At 44.5% G+C, this 23,063-nt stretch overlaps 1 protein-coding gene across 3 annotated transcripts in view; it reads left to right on the forward strand.

Annotated features, from left to right (window-relative positions):
• RABGAP1 (RAB GTPase activating protein 1) overlaps window positions 1–23,063 on the forward strand; it is an 885,283-nt gene that overhangs the window by 178,888 nt on the left and 683,332 nt on the right. For all 3 annotated transcript variants that reach the window (XM_069241548.1, XM_069241547.1, XM_069241549.1), the window contains 2 exons: window positions 22,063–22,173; window positions 22,939–23,005. In XM_069241548.1, coding sequence (XP_069097649.1) covers window positions 22,063–22,173; window positions 22,939–23,005 — 178 coding nt within the window. The remainder of the gene's footprint in view (window positions 1–22,062; window positions 22,174–22,938; window positions 23,006–23,063) is intronic.

Below are 23,063 nucleotides of genomic sequence, written 5' to 3' on the forward strand. Positions count from 1 at the left end.
ACCCCTGCAGAGGAAGACCAGAAGACGACAACTGACTTGGCTCCAGAAACTCACCGGCCTGTCTCCTGCCTTCCAAAGATCCTGCTCCAGCGACGCCTTCCAAAGGGACCAGCGACCTCGACACCCTCTGAGGACTGCCCCTGCTTCGAAAAGACAAGAAACTCCCGAGGACAGCGGACCTGCTCCAAGAAAAGCTGTAACTTTGTTTCCAGCAGCTTTAAAGAACCCTGCAAGCTCCCCGCAAGAAGCGTGAGACTTGCAACACTGCACCCGGCGACCCCGACTCGGCTGGTGGCGATCCAACACCTCAGGAGGGACCCCAGGACTACTCTAAGACTGTGAGTACAAAAACCTGTCCCCCCTGAGCCCCCACAGCGCCGCCTGCAGAGGGAATCCCGAGGCTTCCCCTGACCGCGACTCTTTGAATCCTAAGTCCCGACACCTGGGAGAGACCCTGCACCCGCAGCCCCCAGGACCTGAAGGACCGGACTTTCACTGGAGGAGTGACCCCCAGGAGTCCCTCTCCCTTGACCAAGTGGAGGTTTCCCCGAGGAACCCCCCCCTTGCCTGCCTGCAGCGCTAAAGAGATCCCTAGATCTCCCATTGACTTCCATTACAAACCCGACGCTTGTTTCTACACTGCACCCGGCCGCCCCCGCGCTGCTGAGGGTGAAATTTCTGTGTGGGCTTGTGTCCCCCCCCGGTGCCCTACAAAACCCCCCTGGTCTGCCCTCCGAAGACGCGGGTACTTACCTGCAAGCAGACCGGAACCGGGGCACCCCCTTCTCTCCATTCTAGCCTATGTGTTTTGGGCACCACTTTGAACTCTGCACCTGACCGGCCCTGAGCTGCTGGTGTGGTGACTTTGGGGTTGCTCTGAACCCCCAACGGTGGGCTACCTTGGACCAAGAACTGAACCCTGTAAGTGTCTTACTTACCTGGTAAAACTAACAAAAACTTACCTCCCCCAGGAACTGTGAAAATTGCACTAAGTGTCCACTTTTAAAACAGCTATTTGTCAATAACTTGTAAAGTATACATGCAATTTTTATGATTTAAAGTTCCTAAAGTACTTACCTGCAATACCTTTCGAATGAGATATTACATGTAGAATTTGAACCTGTGGTTCTTAAAATAAACTAAGAAAAGATATTTTTCTATAACAAAACCTATTGGCTGGATTTGTCTCTGAGTGTGTGTACCTCATTTATTGTCTATGTGTATGTACAACAAATGCTTAACACTACTCCTTGGATAAGCCTACTGCTCGACCACACTACCACAAAATAGAGCATTAGTATTATCTATTTTTACCACTATTTTACCTCTAAGGGGAACCCTTGGACTCTGTGCATGCTATTCCTTACTTTGAAATAGCACATACAGAGCCAACTTCCTACAGGACATTTACACCTTACACAAGAATGTATGGAAGTCATTAAGCAAGCTAGAAAACCTACTACAAGAAATTGTTACGCAAACAAATGGAAAAGATTTGTTTATTACTGCCATAATAATCAAATTCAACCACTACATGCTTCTGCAAAAAACATTGTAAGCTATTTATTACACTTACAAAAATCAAAACTAGCATTTTATTCTATCAAAATACATCTCACAGCAATATCTGCCTATCTGCAGATTACACATTCAACATCACGTTTTAGAATCCCAGTCATCAAAGCATTTATAGAGGGTTTAAAAAGAATCACACCCCCGAGAACACCACCAGTCCCCTCGTGGAACCTCAATATTGTATTGACACGACTCATGGGTCCACCATTTGAACCCATGCACTCCTGTGACATGCAGTACTTAACCTGGAAAGTAGCCTTCCTAATAGCTATCACATCTCTTAGAAGAGTAACTGAAATACAAGCATTTACTATACAAGAACCCTTTATACAAATACATAAACATAGTGGTTCTCCGTACAAATCCCAATTTCTTACCAAAGGTCATATCACCATTCCACCTAAACCAAACAGTGGAACTCCCAGTCTTTTTTTCACAACCAGACTCAGTAGCTGAAAGAGCCTTACATACGTTAGACATTAAAAGAGCAGTAATGTATTGCATTGATAGAACAAAACAATTTCGCAAGACAAAACAATTGTTTGTAGCCTTCCAAAAACCTCATGCAGGAAATCTAATATCCAAACAAGGCATTGCCAGATGGATAGTGAAATGTATTCAGACCTGCTATATTAAAGCAAAAGGAGATCTACCTATTATGCCAAAGGCGCACTTCACTAGGAAGAAAGGCGACACAATGGCCTTTCTAGGAAATATACCTGACAGAAATCTGTAAGGAAGCCACATGGTCTACGCCTCATACATTCACAAAACATTACTGTGTAGATGTGTTAACAACACAACAAGCCACAGTAGGACAGACTGTATTACGAACATTATTTCAGACAACTTCAACTCCTACAGGCTAAGCCACTGCTTTTGGGGAGATAACTGCTTACTAGTCTATGCACAGCATGTGTATCTGCAGCTACACATGCCATCAAACGGAAAATGTCACTTACCCAGTGTACATCTGTTCGTGGCATGAGATGCTGCAGATTCACATGCGCCCTCCCACCTCCCCGGGAGTCTGTAGCCGCTATAAGTTGATGAATCTTGTACATTTGAAAATTTGTAAATATATACTATTTTTATGCACATTATGTACATACATACTCACTCCATTGCATGGGCACCTTTACTATATACACAACTCCTACCTCACCCTCTGCGGGGAAAACAATCTAAGATGGAGTCGACACCCATGCACAATGGAGCCGAAAGGGAGGAGTCCCTGGGTCTCGTGACGCGAAAAGACTTCTTCGAAGAAAAACAACTTGTAACACTCCGAGCCCAACACTAGATGGCAGGATAATGCACAGCATGTGAATCTGCAGCGTCTCATGCCACGAACAGATGGTAAGTGACATTTTCCATATACATTACATGGACATCTTCTTTCCTTACTCTATAAATGTACATATATAATTTTTTCACTCCTTACTTCACCCTCCTGCGTGAAAACAATCTAACAAAGGACTCTATACCCATGCACACTATCACCGAGAGGAGGAGTCACTTGATCTCGTGACCCGAAAAAGCTTCATCGAAGAAAACAAACTTGTAACACTCCGAGCCCAACACTAGATGGTGAACTTATGCAAAACATTTGAATCTGCAGCACTACATACCACAAACAGATATACACTGAGTAAGTGATATTTTCCTTTTTTGACATGTGTGCCTTTCTGCCACCCCATATATAATCTTCAGTTAGATGTTGTAGTTTACCCAGAACGTGCGGGGAAGGCTGCAGTGGCAATGTCCACATAACGTAGAGTATCTCGGGTAGTAACGTCATCTTAACCGATACAAGCTGTCCCAACCAAGAGAGGGATCCTCCGTTCAAGGGCTCTAGGTCTGATTGGGCAGTAGAAAGCAATGCAATGTAGTCATGCTCCACAATGTCTTCTAATGTGGGGATGATTTGCAGTCCCATGTAGGTAACGCCATGAGTGGCCCAAGGTAAGGGGAAAATGTGCTCCAGCTGGAGTTGGTCTGCGTGTGGGATGGTAAGATTAGGGGCCTGTGATTTCTGGAGGTTTACCTTAAAACCGAAGGCTCTCCCAAAGGATTCTAGTTCTTGCATCAACAGGGGGAGGGACGTGAAGGGTTGTGTGACAGCTATCACATCGTCTGCTTATAATGCAGGTTTGTATTGCCAACACTCAATAGTGATTCCCGCTATGTGAGGATGTCTGTGCACCCTGTCCGCAAACTGCTCTATATAGATGGCAAAAAAGAGTGGTGAAAAGGAGGCATCACATATGGGTACCACATGGTGCTTTTTCACTGTGCAAGAGGGATGTTGCAGTGTGGCAGATGAGTGGGCTGGGCTCCATGGCCTCCGGTCCTCATTTTCCACCTTTTGTGGCACCTCCATGCCCAGTACTGAGCGTGTCTTCCCTAAAGTGCAGATCTCCTGTGTTTTATCATTCCAGATAAAGATTAGCTGTAAGGGGTGGCCCTACTGGAGCATTGTAGGTCGTGGTACAACCTTACCTTCATTCCCTCAAAGGTATTGGAGTTCCGATCTTGCTCTGGAGAAATTATGGCTTCTTTCTGACGATAGTGGTGTAAGCAGGTCAAAATGTCCGGAGGTATACCTTGGGATTTAGCTGGGCAGCCCACTATGTGGGTGCGCGGTCCAGGACGATGTTCTTATCTGCAAGATACGGTGTCATCTGGCAAACTAGACGGATTACATAGTCCTCCAGTTTCCCAAAGTTCGCCTGAAGAGTTACCTCCTTAATTCTAATGTTGGAACGGCAGAACATGTTTTCAAGGTCCTCCAAGTGGTACTGCAATTCCTCATTTCTGTGGCATAGTTCCAATAGTTGCCATCGATGGTCATTGGGCTCCTCTTCCCTGTAATCACTAGCTTGTTTCACGGTGACTACCCTTAGACCTAGCTCCCCTGGATCCCTCCTAATGTCCATGATGTCCGCTGCCATATTTTGCTTGAGGGCAACAATGTCATCCCTTAGAGTGCTGAAAAGGGTCTCCAAAAAAGAGAGTGACTGGTGCTTCCTCCTCTGAGGTGGGCCCATTGCTGTTGCAGTGTGGTAGGCACCACAGGTGAGGTGTCCCAATGTTGTTCAGCTTTTTTGGTGAAGGTGCGGAGGTGGGTGTACTGGGTATGTTGTTTAAGGTGGTTTGTTGTTGTGGTGAGTGGACATTTTAAAATCAGGTCTAACCATCGAACGGGGGTGAAATGATAGCTGGAGATCAAAGTTCACCTGCTCCACCTCTGCAAATGTTCATTTGTGTTTTCCCTGCCAATTAGGGATTCCCTTTGATCAAAGATTCAGCTGTAAAGACCTGCCATGTGCAGGGTCGATTCCAGTGAGGCAAAGTTATAAGGTCCCCCTTGGGGCCCCCTCCCAATGATGAGGTTCCTAGGTCCTTTTCTGTCAGTGGGACTGTCAAGCTGTCCCCTGAATCTGTGATACTGGACCTGTTGCTGCTGAAGCAGTGGGCCCACAAGGTCCAATACACACTGGGGTTGCGGAGACACTGGTTCCTTCTGCAGAGGATAGGGGTTGAGGTCATAGTGGAGGGATCTTTTTCCTCTAGGGATTATGCTTTGGAGCCCAGAGCCTCCCCAATCACAATGGTATTCCCTCTGTTGCAAAAAAGCTCCTACCAACCTCTGGTGCTGTCACTGGAGACATGGATGTTCCTCTCAGCCATGCCCCTGTGCCTCCCTCTGCAAGGTGCCTATCGCTGGTAGTGCCAGTGGGTCCGTGTCGCTAAAGGTCAGCTTCTGCGACCCTAGGCACCCCCGCTGCACCTACCGACCGCTACAATCGACATCTGGTGTTTTGCCCCCAGCTCAAGGATGTCCACTACGTCAGCGGAAACCCTCTCTGTATCACAAAACAGGTTTTGCCGTGTAGGAGATTAAATCCAAATCCAGCTCCAGTCTCCGCTCAGTTTGCACCTATTGCTGTACTATGTCTATTCCTTAGATTCATAATGCGACATGATCCACTTGTGATTCACCAACACATTATACATTCTTCAGCAATGTATATTGCCTCAGAATTCTCACTGAAATTCTGTAAATAAGTACCTGCACGTTATAAATCTCCAGTTCATATAAAAAGTGTAGACAGAATCACGATGGAGTCCTATCCATGAGGCGTGCGCACCCCAAAGGGCGAACAAAGTTGTTTTTCCGACGGTAGTAATGTGTCGATGGAAGATTATAAATCTGATCGATACAATACAGACGAAAAGAGTTTTACAATGTTTTCCGAATCGAAATCTCAGAGCAAGAGGAAACACGTCTTTACCCTCTGCGGGAAAACAATCTAACAACGGAGTCGATGCCCATGCTCAAAGGAACCGAAGAGAAGGAGTCACTTGATCCTGTGACTCAAACACTTCTTCGAAGGAAAAATAACTTGTAACACTCAGAGCCCAACACTAGATGGCAGGATAATGCACAGCATGTGAATCTGCAGCGGAACATGCCACAAACAGATGAGCCCTGGGTAAGTGACATTTTTCATATATATATATATATATATATATATATATATATATATATATATATATATATTATATTTACATACACACATTGGGGAAAAAACAAATGTTATAGTTAGGCTCATGTTTTAAATGTACAAAACCATAGAAATTCACCTGTTATAGTGAGAGTTATTTCAAGTAACTATAACTCATGCCCTAAGGTAACTATAACTCACGCTCGCCCTGTTGCCAACCCCTTATAACCACCCATCCTTGGCCGTGCACAGTTGTGTTGGCCGCTGTCCCTGCAGCCAACCCCACCTAACAACCCTACCCTGAGAGATTGAGAGAGAGAGAAATTGAGACTGAGTGATACAGGTTGTAGGAAAGTCCTCCTTTTTGCCCTGGTCGCCCCCAAACGTTTTTGGACAGATACTGGTGATTACTGACTCTTGGCTGTGACCTGGATACTGCTTACTAGTCCAGGGCCAGTGCTCTGTGTAAAGTAGATATTCAAATTAGGCTAATTATAATTGGTAATATTAACCTACCTATAAATCCCTAGTATATGGTTGGGCATGTAGGTTTAGGGACCACAGCATAGGTAGTGCACCCATAGGTGCACTGCTGAGGTGCCCAGTGTCATTTTAAAGGCAGGCCTGCCTTGCTGGCTGCTTTTAAATTATATGCAATTTCGACTTCTGAATTAAAAATACTTCTAAAGTCTTAAAGTACCTTATTTTTACATATGTCACCCCTGAGGTGTGCCCTGTGTGCCTCTAGGGCTGGGTGCCATGTAACTATAAGCAGGGACCTTATGCAATTGTTGTGTAATCCCTGGTGAAATAGCCAAATTTGTTTTTCCCCTCACTGTAGTGAATGGCCTCCATAGGCCCCTTAAGTGTCAGATACCTCGAATTTGGTATCAAATTAATTGTTATAATAAATCCCACAACTTACAGTTTTAAACTCTACCTGAAAAGTTGGCAACTTCAGCTCTGTAGTGCCCTTCTCGGATTGGCAAGGCTGCCTTGATGGGTGAAGTGTCCGGGGCTGAACACAAAGGATGTGCTGGGGAGGAGATCTGCGTCAGCAGGTAGAGAAACAGGAAGGGTGGGGGGGCTGCCAAACTTGTCTTCAAAGACAGAGAAGGACATTTGAAGCAACCCAGCACCTCCCTCACATCCTGCAACCCCAGAGAATTAGGTGCCCTCTTGATTAGATTAGGAGAGGGGTGTGTTTAGGATTTTTACCCACACCAGTGGGTGGGCTCAGCAAGATCCAACCTCCAAAAATCATTTTAAGCAGTGTTGGATTTTTGAAGAATGTTGCTCCCTGGGATTGATTTTTGCCACACTTACCAGGAAGTGGTCATCACAGGGGGAAGGACCCCCGATTGGACAGCGAGAACATCCCTGTTTTTCACCCAGGCGCAAGGATAAATATGGCAGAGCTGCACCCGCACCTCAGATCCCTACAAGGAAGAGCATCAGAAGGACTGCCCTGCTGGACCCCTGACCTGCACCTGGACACTTCACTCTGAAGGACTGCACCAGCCGCACACTTGGGCTTCATCACAAGAAGGACTTTACCTGGCTTCAACCGGTTCAAGGAGGGACTCCCTATTTGCTACCGGTGAAAATTGCTAACCAGCGTCCCTTGTCTCAGATCCTGAAGAAGCTGACCAGTGTCCAGTGGCCGTTTTAGAGTTTGAGCCAGGTGTATTCTGGGAGTTGAAGTCCGCACCCTCCAGGAGCAACTCCGAGCTTCTGAAACCTTGGGGTGAGCTGTGGACTTCTAAAGGACCTTAAACGACATTCTGGAAGAAGATTGTCCTATCATGAAAGATGCCCTGATCACTTGGTATGGTCTCACCCCTGATCAGTATAAGGACAAGTTTAGGTCCTATAAGAAGAAGGAATCCCAAACATGGTTGGAATGTGTTGATTTTTTTTTTTGCGGGTCACTGGATGGTTGGGTGAAGGGCAGTAAGGTAACCACGTATGAGGGGCTTTACAATCTGATTGTTTGGGAGCACTTGTACAGTGTGTTTTCCAGAGCTGCGCCAGCACCTAATTGACAGCAAGCTGACTGACCCCAGGAAGCTTGCGCAGGAAGAGGAATGTTGGGAGAGCACGAGGGTCCAAAAGAGGTATGGGGAGACCATGCCAAGGGTGGGTAGGATCCCCATCAGAAGAGGGGCTTAAGGGTAAGTGGGGGGAGGTGTAAGTGTAAGCAGGGGGAGTTCTCAAAAGGGGCCCAACCTAGTTCTTAGGGTAAAGAATCCCAGGCCCCAGTAGAAAAGAAACTATGGTCTCTAGAGGGAAACCTGCAGAGAAGGGAATCCCGCAAGTGCTTTGCATGTGATCAGGAGGGTCACATGAGGGGGGACCCCAAATGTCCCAAGCGGACACCGGCACCCACTGGTACTCAGTCACAGGGTTTGGCCAGTGTAGTGCTTCGGGAGGAGTTGGTTCCAGGTGGGTGGGAGCCAGCTGAGATGACCCTTGTCTCACTAGGGGACAGTGAAATGGTCCAGAGGACCCTCATGCCTAATAACACTAAGAAGTACAGGCAGTGGGTGACCATCAGTGGTCAGAGGGTGGAGACTCTAAGAGACACAGGAGCCAGTGTGACTACAGTGAGGAGTCACCTAGTGTCTGAAGAGCAGATCAATCCCTGTGTACTTAACCAGGTAGTTGCAGTGGACAACTCAAAGCAGCTGTGCAGAGTGGTGCAGGTTCCCTTTGAATAGTGGGAGTGGGGCTCTCAGGTTCCTTGAAGGTAAATGTGAATCCAACCGTGCCTGTAGATTGTTTGCTTGGCAATGACCTGGAGGATTTCCCTTGGCAGGAGGTGGGTGTGTGTCTCTACCCAGTGTATGGCAGCTCGTCAGGGTAATCAGGAGATCCTGGAGCCTGAAAGAGTGGCCCACGTGCCTGCCAAAAGGAGGAAGGGAAAGGGACGTTGGAAACTGGCCCCAGAAGTTCCCACGTTCCAGGAGGAGGGTGAACCTGAGGGTTAGGCCCTGGAGCCTGCAGGAGAACAGGTGGCGAGGTCCCCGAGCTGTCACAGTGGCAGCAGGAAGGGGGGGGGCCACCAGTGAAGCATTCTGTGAGGCACAGAAAACATGCCCTACTCTTGAGGGTTTGTGGCAGCAGGATGCAGACCAGGCGTCCGGCAAGGAGCCTGGATTGCATGTGATTTACTGGGAGGATGGCCTTCTATATAGTGAGCCTAAGGTTCCTGAGCCTGGGTCAGCCCGTGTGCTGAGGGTCCCCCAGTGCTTCAGAGCCTTCATACTGGGTCTGGCTCATGATGTACATTTAGCTTGTCATTTGGGGAAGCACAAGATCTTTGATCGGCTTGTCGCACACTTCTATTGGCCCCAAATGCACAGGCACTCTGATGCTCATTGTAGGTCTTGCCCAACTTGTTAGGCAAGTGGCAAGAGTGGTTGGAAATGCAAGGCTCCCCTCCAACCGTTCCCTGTGGTTAGTACCACCTTTGAAAGGGTTGGCATTGACATTGTGGGGCCTCTGGATCCCAAGACAGCCATGGGCAACAGGTTTATCCTGGTCTTGGTGGACCATGCCACCCAGAAGCCATTCCTTTGAGATCGATCACTGCTCCTGTGGTGGCCCGTGCATTGATGGGAGTTTTTACCCGCATGGGGTTCCCCAAGGAGATGGTGTCTGATAGGGGTACCAACTTCATATCAACATAAATGAGGTCCCTATGGAAGGTGTGTGGGTTAACCTACAAGTTTACCACACCTTACCACCCCCAAAGCAATGGTCTGATTGAGAGATTCAACCGCACCTTTAAGGGCATTATAATGGGCCTGTCAGAGCCCTTGAGGCGGAAGTGGGATATCCTCTTGCCATGCCTTCTGTTCTCTTACAGAGGGGTGCAAAAATTGCGTGGCTTTAGTCTTTTTGATCTGTTGTATGGCCACTCTGTGCAAGGACCTTTGAGTCTGGTAAAGGAGGTTTTGGAGAAAGACCCTAGTAAACCCACCCAGGATGTATTCAGTTACGTGCTGGCTCTGAGAAACCAGACTGCCCGCTTCAGGAGTCTTGCACAGGAGAACCTGGAAGCAAGCCAGAAAGACATGAAACGCTGGTATGACCAGAATGCCACTCTGGTCTAGTTTCAGCCTGGTCAGAAAGTGTGGGTGATAGTGCCAGTGGAGCTTACGGTGCTCCAGGACAAGTTGACTGGACCATTTAAGGTGGGGAAGAGCAAGAGTAAATCCTCCTATCTGGTGGACTCTCAGGAACCCCTTGAGGGTCCTGCACGTGAACCGGCTCAAGCCACAGTTTGAGCGGACTGAATTGTCCATTCTCCTAGCAACAGATGATGGGGTGGAGGAAGAGAGTGAGCCTCTTCCTGACCTCCTGTCTGCTGGTGAAAAAGATGGGTCTGTGGAGGAAGTGATCCTCTCCCCCTCCCTTACCCCAGAGCAGCAGAGGGGCTGTCGCTAGGTGTTGGGTCAGTTGGCCTCCCTGTTCTCCCTGATCCCAGGGGGCACACACTTGTGTACATATGATGTGGACACTGGACAGTCCTCCTGTTAAGCACAAAGTTTTCAGAGTGACTGACAGGGTAAGGGCTAACATTAGTCCCTAAGGTTTTAGCATTGGGGGTTATTGAGTTCTCCAGCAGCCCTTGGGCCAGCCCAGTGGTTTTGTTCCAAAAGCCTGCTGCTCCTGGTGCCACTCCAGAACTCAAGTTCTGTGTGGATTACCGGGGACTCAATGTGGTCACCAAGACTAGATCGCACCCCGTCCTCCGAGCTGATGAGCTCATTGACCGGTTGGGAGCTGCTAAGTACGTTTGATCTTACTTTCGGGTACTGGCAGATTGCCCTGACTCAGGGTGCTAAGGAGAGGTCTGTATTCTCCACACCAGATGGACACTACCAGTTTAGGGTGATGCCCTTTGCAATGAAGAATGCCCCTGCCACCTTTCTGAGATTGGTCAACCAGGTGTTGGCTGGATTGGATGATTTCAGTGCCACCTAACTGGATGATATTGCTGTCTTTAGTTCCACATGGGAGGAACACTTGCAACACCTCTGTAAAGTGTTGGAGGCCCTCCAGAAGGCAGGCCTTAATATTAAGGCAAGCAGGTGCCAAATAGGGCAGGGTCTGTGGTGTACTTGGGACAACAGGTGGGGAGTGGCCAGGTGTCACCCATACAGCCAAAAATTGAAACCATTCTGGCCTGGAAGCCCCCCGAGACCCAGACTGAGATTAGAGCCTTTTTAGGTCCCACTGGATACTATAGGAGGTTTGTCAGGGGTATGGCACAAATGTTGCTCTCGACTGAGTTAACACCCAAAAAGCAGCCCAGAAATGTGATCTGGACTGAGTCTTGCTAGACTACTTTTGATGCCCTGAAGGCTGGCATGTGCACAGCACCTGTGCTGAAGGCATCTGACTATTCCAAGGAATTTGTTGTGCAAAAGATGCCTCAGAGCATGGTATTGGAGCAGTACTCTCAGTTGAATGAAGAGGGCCTAGATCAACATGTAGCCTTCATTAGCAGGAGGTTACTTCCCAGGGAACATAGGTGGAGTGCAATTGAATGTGAAGCTTTTGCTGTGGTCTGGGCACTAAAGAAGCTAAGACCCTACCTGTTTGGGACTCCCTTCCGGGTTCAGACATACTACAGGCCCCTCAGATGGTTAATGCAGATGAGGGGTGAGAATCCCAAACTGTTGAAGTATCCCTATACAGACCAGCACCTGGTCTGTAATCTGTGTTTATCACCAGAACACAGGGAGGATACTTGCGAGGCTTGTCGAGAGTTTTGATCTAAAAAGACCCTACGTGATCGAGCGAGAAGACTGCAAATGGCCTCGACACCGAGAGCAACTCGACGTCGGAGAGGAGGAAAGAATTTCCATCCAGGGATCGGACTCGGATGAATCCGAAAGTGACCGAACCTCGACGGTGCAGCAAACAGTGAGTAAACCTGCCCTGTCCAAAACTCACACAAAGATTTTTAAGGCCAAGGGGACACCACCGCCATCAGACCATGGCTTAACCCATCGAAAAGAAGGTGACCAAACATCGGCACCGAAAAAGGCCAGAGATTTGCCAAAGACTTCCGACTCCGGTCGAGATTCCGGCACTGAACGATCTCGACACTGAGAGTTCGACTCACCCAAAGTGAGAAAAATAACATCTGAACTGAAAAAGACATTTTCTGAAACATCAGTACCGCTTCGGAGCCGAAAAGAAGCTATTACACAGAAGAGCAAGGACTTTCCAGCCAAATGAAGGAAAGACATAGGTTTGAGCAGGAAATAAGTATGGATGAACCAGACCATACACAAAGGAGGTTGCATATCCAGAAAGAGACTGGAAAAATACAAACTCTCCCTGCAATTAAGACCAAAAGAAAACTGGCATTTCAGGAGACAGAAATGCAGCCGAAGGCGAAGTTGGTTAGAGAAAAATCCCCACCGCCAAGGTTTTCACCACAACCTTCCCCACCACACTCACCACAACTGTCTCCAGTGGGAACACCTCCAATGCAGTCACCCACACATACAGGGATGACACAGGATGATCCTGATGCATGGGACTTATATGATGCACCAGTATCGGATAACAGTCTGGATTGTTACCCAACAAAGCCGTCCCATCCAGAGGACAGTACTGCATATACGCAGGTACTATCCAGGGCAGCTACGTTCCACAACATACCAATGCATTCTGAGCCAATAGAGGATGATTTCCTGTTCAACAACTTGGCATCCACCCACGCTTCCTACCAGAGTCTGCCAATGCTCCCGTGTATGCTCAAACACGCAAAACAAGTATTCCAGGAGCCAGTTAAAGGAAGGGCTATCACGCCTAGGGTGGAGAAGAAGTACAAGCCTCCCCCAACGGATCCTGTGTTCATAACACAACAACTTACACCAGACTTGGTGGTTTTAGGAGCAGCAAGAAAGAGAGCAAATTCTCAATCGTCAGGAGACGCACCACCGCCTGACAAAGAGAGTAGAAAGTTTGACGCAGCGGGCAAACGAGTGGCAGCACAGGCAGCCAATCCATGGCGGATTGCTAATTCGCAAGCCCTACTTGCTCGCTACGACCGGGCACACTGGGACGAGATGTAACACATTATACAACACTTGCCCAAAGACCACCAGAAACGTGCCCAGCAGGTTGTGGAAGAAGGACAGGCAATATCCAACAACCAAATAAGGTCCCCACTAGACTCGGGAGACACGGCAGCACGAACGGTCAACACTGCGGTAACCATTCGCAGGCATGCATGGTTAAGAAGCTCTGGATTCAAGCCAGAAATCCAACAAGCGGTGTTGAACATGCCATTTAACCAAGAACAATTGTTTGGCCCGGAAGTGGACACAGCAATTGGAAAGTTTAAAAAAAAAAAAAAGACACTGACACGGCCAAAGCCATTGGCACGCTCTACTCCCCACAAGGCAGAGGCACATTTAGAAAGCCACAATTCAGAGGAGGTTTTCGAATGCAAACACCAGAGCCTTCCACCTCTCAAACCAGACCCACCTATCGGGCACAATACCAAAGGGGAGGGTTTCGTGGCTCCTATAGAGGACGACAATTCCCAAGAGGAAGGGGAAAGTTCCAGACACCCAAAACAAGCCGAACCAAACAGTGACTTCAATGTCACAAAACCCCAACACTTATCACCAGTGGGGGGGAGACTGACCGCATACTATCAAAACTGGACACACATTACCACAGACGCATGGGTCCTAGCCATTATCCAACATGGTTATTGCATAGAATTCACAAATTTCCCGCCAGATGTGCCACCAAGAGCACACAATCTGTCCAAACAACACTTAGACCTATTACAAATAGAAGTACAAGCACTATTACAAAAACAAGCAATAGAGCTAGTACCCAACCAAGGGATTCAGAACCAGTTAGCCGACAATCTCAGTCCAGGTCACCAGCAAACTCACGAATGTGAAATTCATCCCCAGATCCTACAGGATCACTTCCTCCGCTGGGGAACACCAAACACAGACCTATCTGCAACAAAAGAAAACGCAAAATGCCAAAACTTCGCGTCCAGGTACCCACACCCTCAATCCAAGGGCAATGCACTATGGATCAGTTGGTCAGGGATATTTGCTTACGCTTTTCCCCCCTCTCCCACTCATTCCTTATCTGGTCAACAAACTAAGTCAAAACAAACTCAAACTAATACTCATAGCACCAACCTGGGCTCGCCAACCGTGGTACACAACACTGTTGTACTTATCAGTGGTACCTCACATCAAATTACCAAACATACCAGATCTGTTAACACAACACAAACAACAGATCAGACACCCCAGTCCAGCATCGCTCAATCTAGCAATCTGGCTCCTGAAGTCTTAGAATTCGGACATTTAAACCTTACACAAGAGTGTATGGAGGTCATTAAACAAGCTAGAAAACCTACAACAAGACATTGTTATGCAAACAAATGGAAAATATTTGTTGGCTACTGCCACACTAATCCGATTCAACCACTACATGCCTCCACAAAGGACATTGTAAGTTACTTATTACACTTACAAAAGTCTAATCTAGCATTCTCTTCCATTAAAATCCATCTCACTGCAATATCTGCCTATCTGCAGATTACACATACAACATCGCTTTTTAGAATCCCAGTCATTAAAACATTTATGGAGGGACTAAAAAGAATCAAACCCCCAAGGACACCACCAGTACCTTCGTGGAACCTTAATATTGTATTAACACGACTCATGGGACCACCATTCAAACCCATGCACTCTTGTGAAATGCAATACTTGACTTGGAAAGTAGCCTTTCTAATAGCTATCGTATCACTTAGAAGAGTAAGTGAGATACAAGCATTTACTATTCAAGAACCCTTTATACAAATATATAAACATAAAGTGGTTCTCCGTACAAATCCCAATTTCTTACCAAAGGTCATATCACCATTCCACCTAAACCAAACTGTGGAACTCCCAGTCGTCTTTCCGCAACCAGACTCAGTAGCCGAAAGAGCCTTACATACATTAAACCTAAAAAGAGCACTAATGTATTACATTGACAGAACAAAACAATTTCGTAAAACAAAACAATTGTTTGTAGCCTTCCAAAAACCTCATGCAGGTAATCCTATATCCAAACAAGGCATCGCCAGATGGATAGTTAAATGTATTCAAACTTGCTATATTAAAGCAAAAAGAGATTTACCTATTACACCAAGGGCACATTCCACTAGGAAGAAAGGCGCCACAATGGCTTTTCTTGGAAATATACCTATGACAGAAATTTGTAAGGCAGCCACCTGGTCTATGCCTCATACATTAACTAAGCATTACTGTGTAGATGTGTTAGCAACACAACAAGCCACAGTAGGACAGGCTGTAGTAAGAACATTATTTCAGACAACTTCAACTCCTACAGGCTAAACCACTGCTTTTTGGGGAGATTACTGCTCGTTAGTCTATGCACAGCATGTGTATCTGCAGCTACACATGCCACCGACCGGAAAATGTCACTTACCCAGTGTACATCTGTTCGTGGCATGAGACGCTGCAGATTGACGTGCGCCCTCCCACCTCCCCGGGAGCCTGTATCCATTATTAGTTGAATGAAAATTGGTAATTTGTAAATAAATATTCTTTTGATACACATTATGTATACATACCTTCTCCATTGCACGGGCACATCTAGTATACTCACAACTCCTACCTCGCCCTCTGCGGGGGAAAACAATCTAAGATGAAGTCGACGCCCATGCTCAATGGAGCCGAAAGGGAGGAGTCCCTCGGTCTCGTGACTCGAAAAGACTTCTTCGAAGAAAAACAACTTGTAACACTCCGAGCCCAACACTAGATGGCAGGATAATGCACAGCATGTGAATCTGCAGCTTCTCATGCCACGAACAGATGTACACTGGGTAAGTGACATTTTCCATATATATATATATATATATATATATATATATATATATATATATATATATATAGTGTGTGTTGTTTTTCATGATGAGAGAGATGCTTAAGTGTAAACCTACCTAGAGTATGGAACACTTACTGAGGTGAACTGTACTATTGCAGAATATCATAACTGAGCATAAAGTTATAGGGCTAAAGTATATGATATTATTCTTGTCACCCAAATAGATAAGGATGTGCACAAGTTGAAAAATTTTTGCCATGGTGTTGAGAACTGAAACATGTTTTGCAGGCCCCATACAGACCGGAAGGTGTAGAAACCCCGCTGCTACACAAACCTCACGCTATAGATGCTTTTAGCTTTGTTGCCACTAAAAAGCACAACAACCAAGCACACGCTCCATCCAGTGGAGATGTTTCCAATTGCCATTTATTCTAATAAAAATTCTACATATCCAGTATGCAAAATTAAGATTTTTTTATTTTTAATAATGTTGGTCCTTAGCCATCAGCATTTCAGTAGCTGTGACAAATGTGTAACTGATTTAATAATTCCCTTATTTGGATCTGGGTCTAGTTCTCAGTCAGGTGGGTGACCAATCTCATCCTGATTCCACAGACAGTACAGTCCCCTCAGTTGGTGGTATCATCCAGAGAATCATCTTTGTGGAATGAGTTTCAATCTTGACATTCCAGCTCCATGATAGTAACCTATGCCTCCCTCCTAGGTTGGGGTTCATACGTAGGCCACCTACAAATCCAAGGTTCTTGGTCTCCAAATGAAAGGGGTGTATCACATCAGTCTGCTAAAATTGAGGGTGGTTCCCATGGCCTGGAAAGCCTTCTTCCATCTCTCGCTACACACTTTCTGCATGTCCAGATGTACTGCACAACAACCACGCATTACCTGACAGTGCACGGTGGAACGAGATCTGGAGCCTTGTCCCTGGAAGTACAAACCACATCGAAGTTGTTAATGGGCAGGAAACTGATCACAACCTCAGATTGCCTTCCAGGGGTCCAGAATGCTGAAGTGGAGTTTGGGTAGATGTGTTCATGAGAATCACAAGTCTGCTCTAAATGACTCCATCCTGCTCAGCCTCTATTGTGACTGGGGATTCCCTCAGTGAGATTTCTTGCAAACTCAGAACAAAAGAATGCCTAGACTTCATCTCAATGTTTAGCCAACCAGCAACTAAAGGGAATTCCCTATGGATCAACCGTCCAAGACAGATCTCTAAACTTTCTGATGATTCCCTGGATCCAAGCAGCTGTTATCAAGTTTGAGTACTCAAGACCCTGATTGAGTCTTGTTGCACTCAAGTGGCCCAATCACAGGTTGTTAACGTACCTCCTTCACCTTTCAAAACAACCATACAGGAGATTGCTGTGCTGACATGACTTTCTGCATAAATTTGAGGGTCAGATAGTGCATCCCAACCTACAATAATTGAGTTAGACAGCCTGTATCCTGAACTCCTATAACATAGCCATTTAACCCGCCCACAGGATTGAATGGACTTTTTAAGGGAAGCTTTATACCTTTCCACCAGAACTTCCTATTCTTTTAAATGGAAGGGATTCTTGTGTCGAGGTCTCAGAATGTTGATGCTACCACCCGTCAAGAAGAAACGTTACCTCTGTATCTTCTTATTGGCAAGATTATTTGTGAAGTTTTCTTCAATAGAAGCCACTTAGCAGCCATCACTGTCTATAAGAAATGTCTTTTGTAAACCTTTTTTCAGGATCCCAATAGTTAACTAACTTAAAATCCTCCGGTAAATCATTAAGTCTGAGGGAATCTCTTTTGAAATCCATAAGCAACCACCCCCACACACAATAAAGAGAACTGATATGATTAGTGTATTACTGCTCTGTATGTCATTTTATCCTTTACTGGATTCCTTAAGAAAAAAAGGGAACTGCCTCCTACTGGACATAATGAGATTCTGAAGGGCTTGGAGTAAAAAGGGAGGGATTTGAGGTCACATCTTGTAATCTGTAGTAATATAGTGCAGCATCACGGTATAGAGGGATCCACAATATGACTGTTTTATATATTAGATCTTGTAAAATCCGAAAGAAGGGAGAAAAAGAAGAAAGATAGGGAAAGAGGGATGAGGGGAGAAACATATGCATGTCCCAGGGAAGAAAGGGAGGATAGAAATAAGAGGGAAAGATAGAGAGAGATGTCAGAGTTAAAGACAAGTCAGTAAATGGATGGTGTCAAATGTATTATTGTATCATCTGAGAAGTGGGTTAGATAAGGTGTATGACCCGTATTTAGTCATATTAACACCTTTGCCATTTAGCTTATGGTCGGCCCTAAGGAATGCCAGGTGTGGGATATTGCTTTAGCGGGTTAGGTTTTTGCAGATAAATCTTATTTGTTCCATAATTTCTGTGATATCTGATAGTTGAAGTTGCTGTTGGAAATCATATTGTCTGGGCTTCTAACAATGTCTGGTCTTTTAACAATGTGCTGACACTTGCCAACATAAGCACATTGTTAAAAACATCTCTCTGAGAACAACACTAACTGACCACTTTGTCAGTTCACTCTTTGCAGACTAATATTTGAACTTTGTTTCTCTGATAGGCCATAGAAATGAGCTAATGGGGAAACCATTATGGTGCTCAGTTTACTTAGTGTGCTTCTGGCGATTAGAGCAACAGTTTACCTGGATGTTATGCCATAAGTTAAAACTTACTTTCATTGTAACATGTTACCTGACTACACTCCTACATTCCGGACCTATTCCCATTCTTGCTTTGTGGTTACGGTCAGCCAAGGACCGGAATCTGGGAACTGCTTCTACACCTGTTAATTTCAGATATTTTTGTGCCAGTACTTTACAGGAATGTGTGTCATACTCTGTGCACACCGTCCCCAAGAATATATGTACACTTGCCACTCCATTCTTTTCAGTGAAATAAGTGGATCAGAATCTTCTATTTCTCTTAGAAAATTCCTAATTCTGAACCCAGCCACCCACATCTTCATCTTTTTGGATGCCTCCACCCTCTGCCCCGCCCGCCCCCAATATTCCTTCTGTCAGCTGACTTCTACATCAACTTTCTTGTTTTAAGCCATGTGTGTGATGCCACAAACTGCATTTGTCATCTTAAGGTTAAAGACTCAGGAGATTAAGTGTATGGTACAAGCCACCTGATTTGGTACTGAGTACACTTTCTGCTGGTGACATAGCAAGTGTATCCGCTTTCAGGAACAATCCTCGTACTTAATGGTGGTCACCCACACCGACTCTGTGCAGCTGGTATGAATAACACCGATTCATTTATAATTGACTTTTGAGAACACGCTTCACCACACTCCCTGTAATTTTCCTCTAGTCCAATAGCAATGGTGCAAAAACATCCAAGCTCAGCTACTTTGGGCTTTACCTATTAGTATTTAAAAAAATCACTAATATCATAGAGAGTCCTTCATAATGGTTCTATGTGAAATAATTTAATCAGTAGAATATATAGAATTATCTATTGAATTTATGATTACAGGGAGCATGGTATATCTAGGACAGAATATCTAAGTTCCAGAAAACATTATATTGGGACTTTATAAGTGACCTATAAGTGATGAATGCTTATATGAGTAACTCCTGGGAACTTGAAAGTATCATTTTTCCTCCAGAACAGAAAGCTGGGGGACCTCCTTTTCATGGAGGGAGAGGAGATTGACGCACTCTTACCATTCCTCAGCTTGAACACATTTGAAGCTAATGTTTGCACATGTAGGTCAGTATTCTGAGATCTTGGAGGTCCTGGTGAACAGGTAGTAGTCTAAAAGCAAATGGCTGAGGTTCTGCTACTGAACTTTAACAAATAATATTTCATAGGTTCAGTGGCTAATATGTATTTCTTTGCATCTCCTACCTCAGGCAGAGATATAGGAGGATGTGCCATGAGTCTGTTCGGGTCTTCTGGAAAAGGTATGTTTAGACCTCTTCTACCACTGAAGTCCTCAAAATTCATCTGACTAGGCTAATATATTTGTTTCCTCTTGTTATGTGCTTCACTGCCTCTTAGGATGTGAACCCTGTCCTGGGAAGGTAGATGCACAAACCATTTAAGCCAGTCGCATACTGAGTTAATCCTTCTTTAGCAGAATTCTCTCTCGGTGGGCATGTCATTAGCCAAGTGCATTAGGGAGCTACAAGTCCTTTGAAACTTTAATGGATTTCCATACGCCTTTGTCCCAATAATACTGTCTGAGTTCCACCTTAATGATGAACTAATTCTCTTGCCATGTTTTACGTTTTACTCATCACCTTCTAACCTCCCCTGAAAAGACATTACAAAGATTGGATATCTGGTGCACCTTGCATTTTATTACCTCGACTGAGCCAAAGAGCTGTGCACTACTGACGGCCTTTTTTGGCTTTTGCACATAGTGTCAATTACTCATTATTAGAACATTAGTAGACCCCATCCTCCATCTGGTCTCTGGTCACGCTCCCTCAGGACTGGACTGGCATTCTCTAGATATGTACTTATCAGGGACCTATGGTGGGCAGCTATGTGTCCTGTCGCGTTGATGATCTTATGCTCTTTAAGTTTTTTTCCCATAGCAAAAAGATTTGTCCAGGAATTTCATTGCAAACTATTTTTGGAACCCTGTCCTGCTTGATGCTGTATTCTCTTCTTTCCCTTCTAATTCTCAGTTGCTGTAGTCTACCTTCAAGCTGAGAGTAGGCAAAAGCTGGGGTGGAGCAGCATAAGATTTGTTATTTATGCAACACATTACTATTAGCCATTAGGCTTTTCCCTATTATGATTTCCTCCTTCAAACCTATTCCTCACACATACACATACATAGGCTACCTTTTTCCTCCAAGAAAACTGATAGGGCAACTCATACATTATGGAACAGGAGGGTTTATCATATGATGTATGCTTGAGATTAGCAGCTATAAAAGGGATTTCTAACGCTGTCATTAAGTGGCAGGACTAAGTGACTGAGTCGCCATACAAGTACCTTTATTCAAACATTTGCTTGCCAGAATTCAGATGCTGCTTAGCACAGATTAAAAAAACAATGTCCACTTGAAACATTTTTTATGACAGACTATCAGTGACTCCAAGTAACAGTGGTCACCATGTATTATAAGACTAAAAGTGCTCAGTAATGCAGGTAATCTTTGAGTTATCTATTTTTATGGAACAAGATGACCTTTTAGTTTTGAGCTTCTCTAGGGCTAATTAAATCTTGGATGACTTGCTCAAACATTGCAACCTAAGGTATGAGGCACTTTATCCCATCCCTTATATATTATGATGATGTTTAATAAGATATCATAACCTTGGGTTCTTCTTCTTTGTTAGAGATGTGTTATTGACCATAAGCTATTACATATCTTTAGTTTTTTGTTCCTTTCAGCCAATATCCTCATGTTGGAAAGATTTCTCTTAATTATATTTTCTTTCAGAGTGGGATGGATTTTTGGGTCATGTGCTTCTATACCTCAAAATCTTAGTTTCTTTTTTTATCACTCAGCTGGTTGAGGTTTTTAAGCCCCTAGGAAGTATCCCTGTTGAGTGTTTCCGGTCATTGCTTTATGTATTATTTATCAAATACCATTTTATGATCACACCCTGCCTTACTTCTGTTCTTCCATATCTTTATCCCTACTTTTCTTTGTGCTCCAGTCTACCTATATGGCATTTTTAAGTAAGCATAGTTTTAATGTTTTTGTTCTTACAGCCTCTCAGTATATGCCACATTTATAATCATAATTTGTTTTATACAATAATCTATGAATATAGATAGTTACATAACACTTTTTGTCTGATGACTTTATTATATGTATTGTTTTTCATGGGTGCTTTATGTGTACCATATCTTTAATTGAATAAAATGTTTGATTCTGTTTATCTCCTAATGCTCTGATTGTTGCTTTTGTTCTCCATAAAAATCTAATAAAACTATTGAACTGAAACAAAGTGGCTAACAAGCTACCTTGATGACTGGATTTGTGCAGCAGCCTGATATCTGCAATTATGTACTATTCACTTCAAAAACGTTCATAAATAATGGTTGATTTCTTTTACAATTCCAGTGCGGTTCCAAAGGAAAAGGATAAGCAGTGTTTCAAACTTCGACAGGGAGTAGACAAGAAGATTGTCATTTATGTTCAACAAACCTCAAACAAAGAACTTGCTATTGAAAGGTATATTTTGTTGTAGTGCCTCTATTAAAATGTGTTGTATTGAGTAGTTACCAAGGCTTTAGAGGTATAATCTCAAAGTTCAATAATCTTCATATAAGACCAACAGAGGTTTCCTTATTTGCTTGGAATAAGATGGAACATTTGCAACCACTTGTATTCTGAAACCAGTTGATTTTGTGGACACAGATCCTTTCCCGTAATGGGGAAAATAATCTTGTGTTTGGGGTGTCTTCTGTTCCCCGAGACAAAGGAGTAGAGGGATTTTCTGATCTCCACAAAGGTGGGTAGGTGGTTAGAAAGAGAAATGTCTTCTCATACCTGCGTACCTGCCCAAGATGATCAGAAAAGCTGACTTTTCTTTAATCCACAAATGTTTTCTCTCTGTGAACAATTTCCCTTTACTCCAAACTACATGGGAAGTTCTTCTGTCTTTTCAAGTGTCAAATCTTGAGACGTAATTCAGCATGTCTAAATGAACATATTTTGAAAAATGTCAGGCTCTGTCTACATTGGAGAAACATTGCACCTGTCTCTTTCATTACCCAGTCAGATATTATGAAAGGGCAATCCTTGAGTATCATTGTTATGATTGATGTATGTAATATCTAGAGCGCTGTTCCTTAACCTTTATCTGTAGTAAAATTGATGTCTTTTGGGTGTACGTTTTGCTTTCAGTGTATCATTCATGTTAACATATTTGTATATGATTGTAGCTTTTTTTTTTTTTAATGGATTGTGTGTTTAACTTTTATTCATTTATTGCAGATGTTTTGGACTTCTTCTTAGCCCTGGAAAGGATGTCCGAAATAGTGATATGCACCTTTTAGATTTGGTAAGAATACCTGTCTGCAAATGTCTTGAATTTTTTGGGTTCATAAGAGGTGGAGTGT

Source organism: Pleurodeles waltl, chromosome 6 (genome assembly GCF_031143425.1).
Source record: "Pleurodeles waltl isolate 20211129_DDA chromosome 6, aPleWal1.hap1.20221129, whole genome shotgun sequence".
NCBI classification, from domain to species: Eukaryota; Metazoa; Chordata; class Amphibia; order Caudata; family Salamandridae; genus Pleurodeles; species Pleurodeles waltl.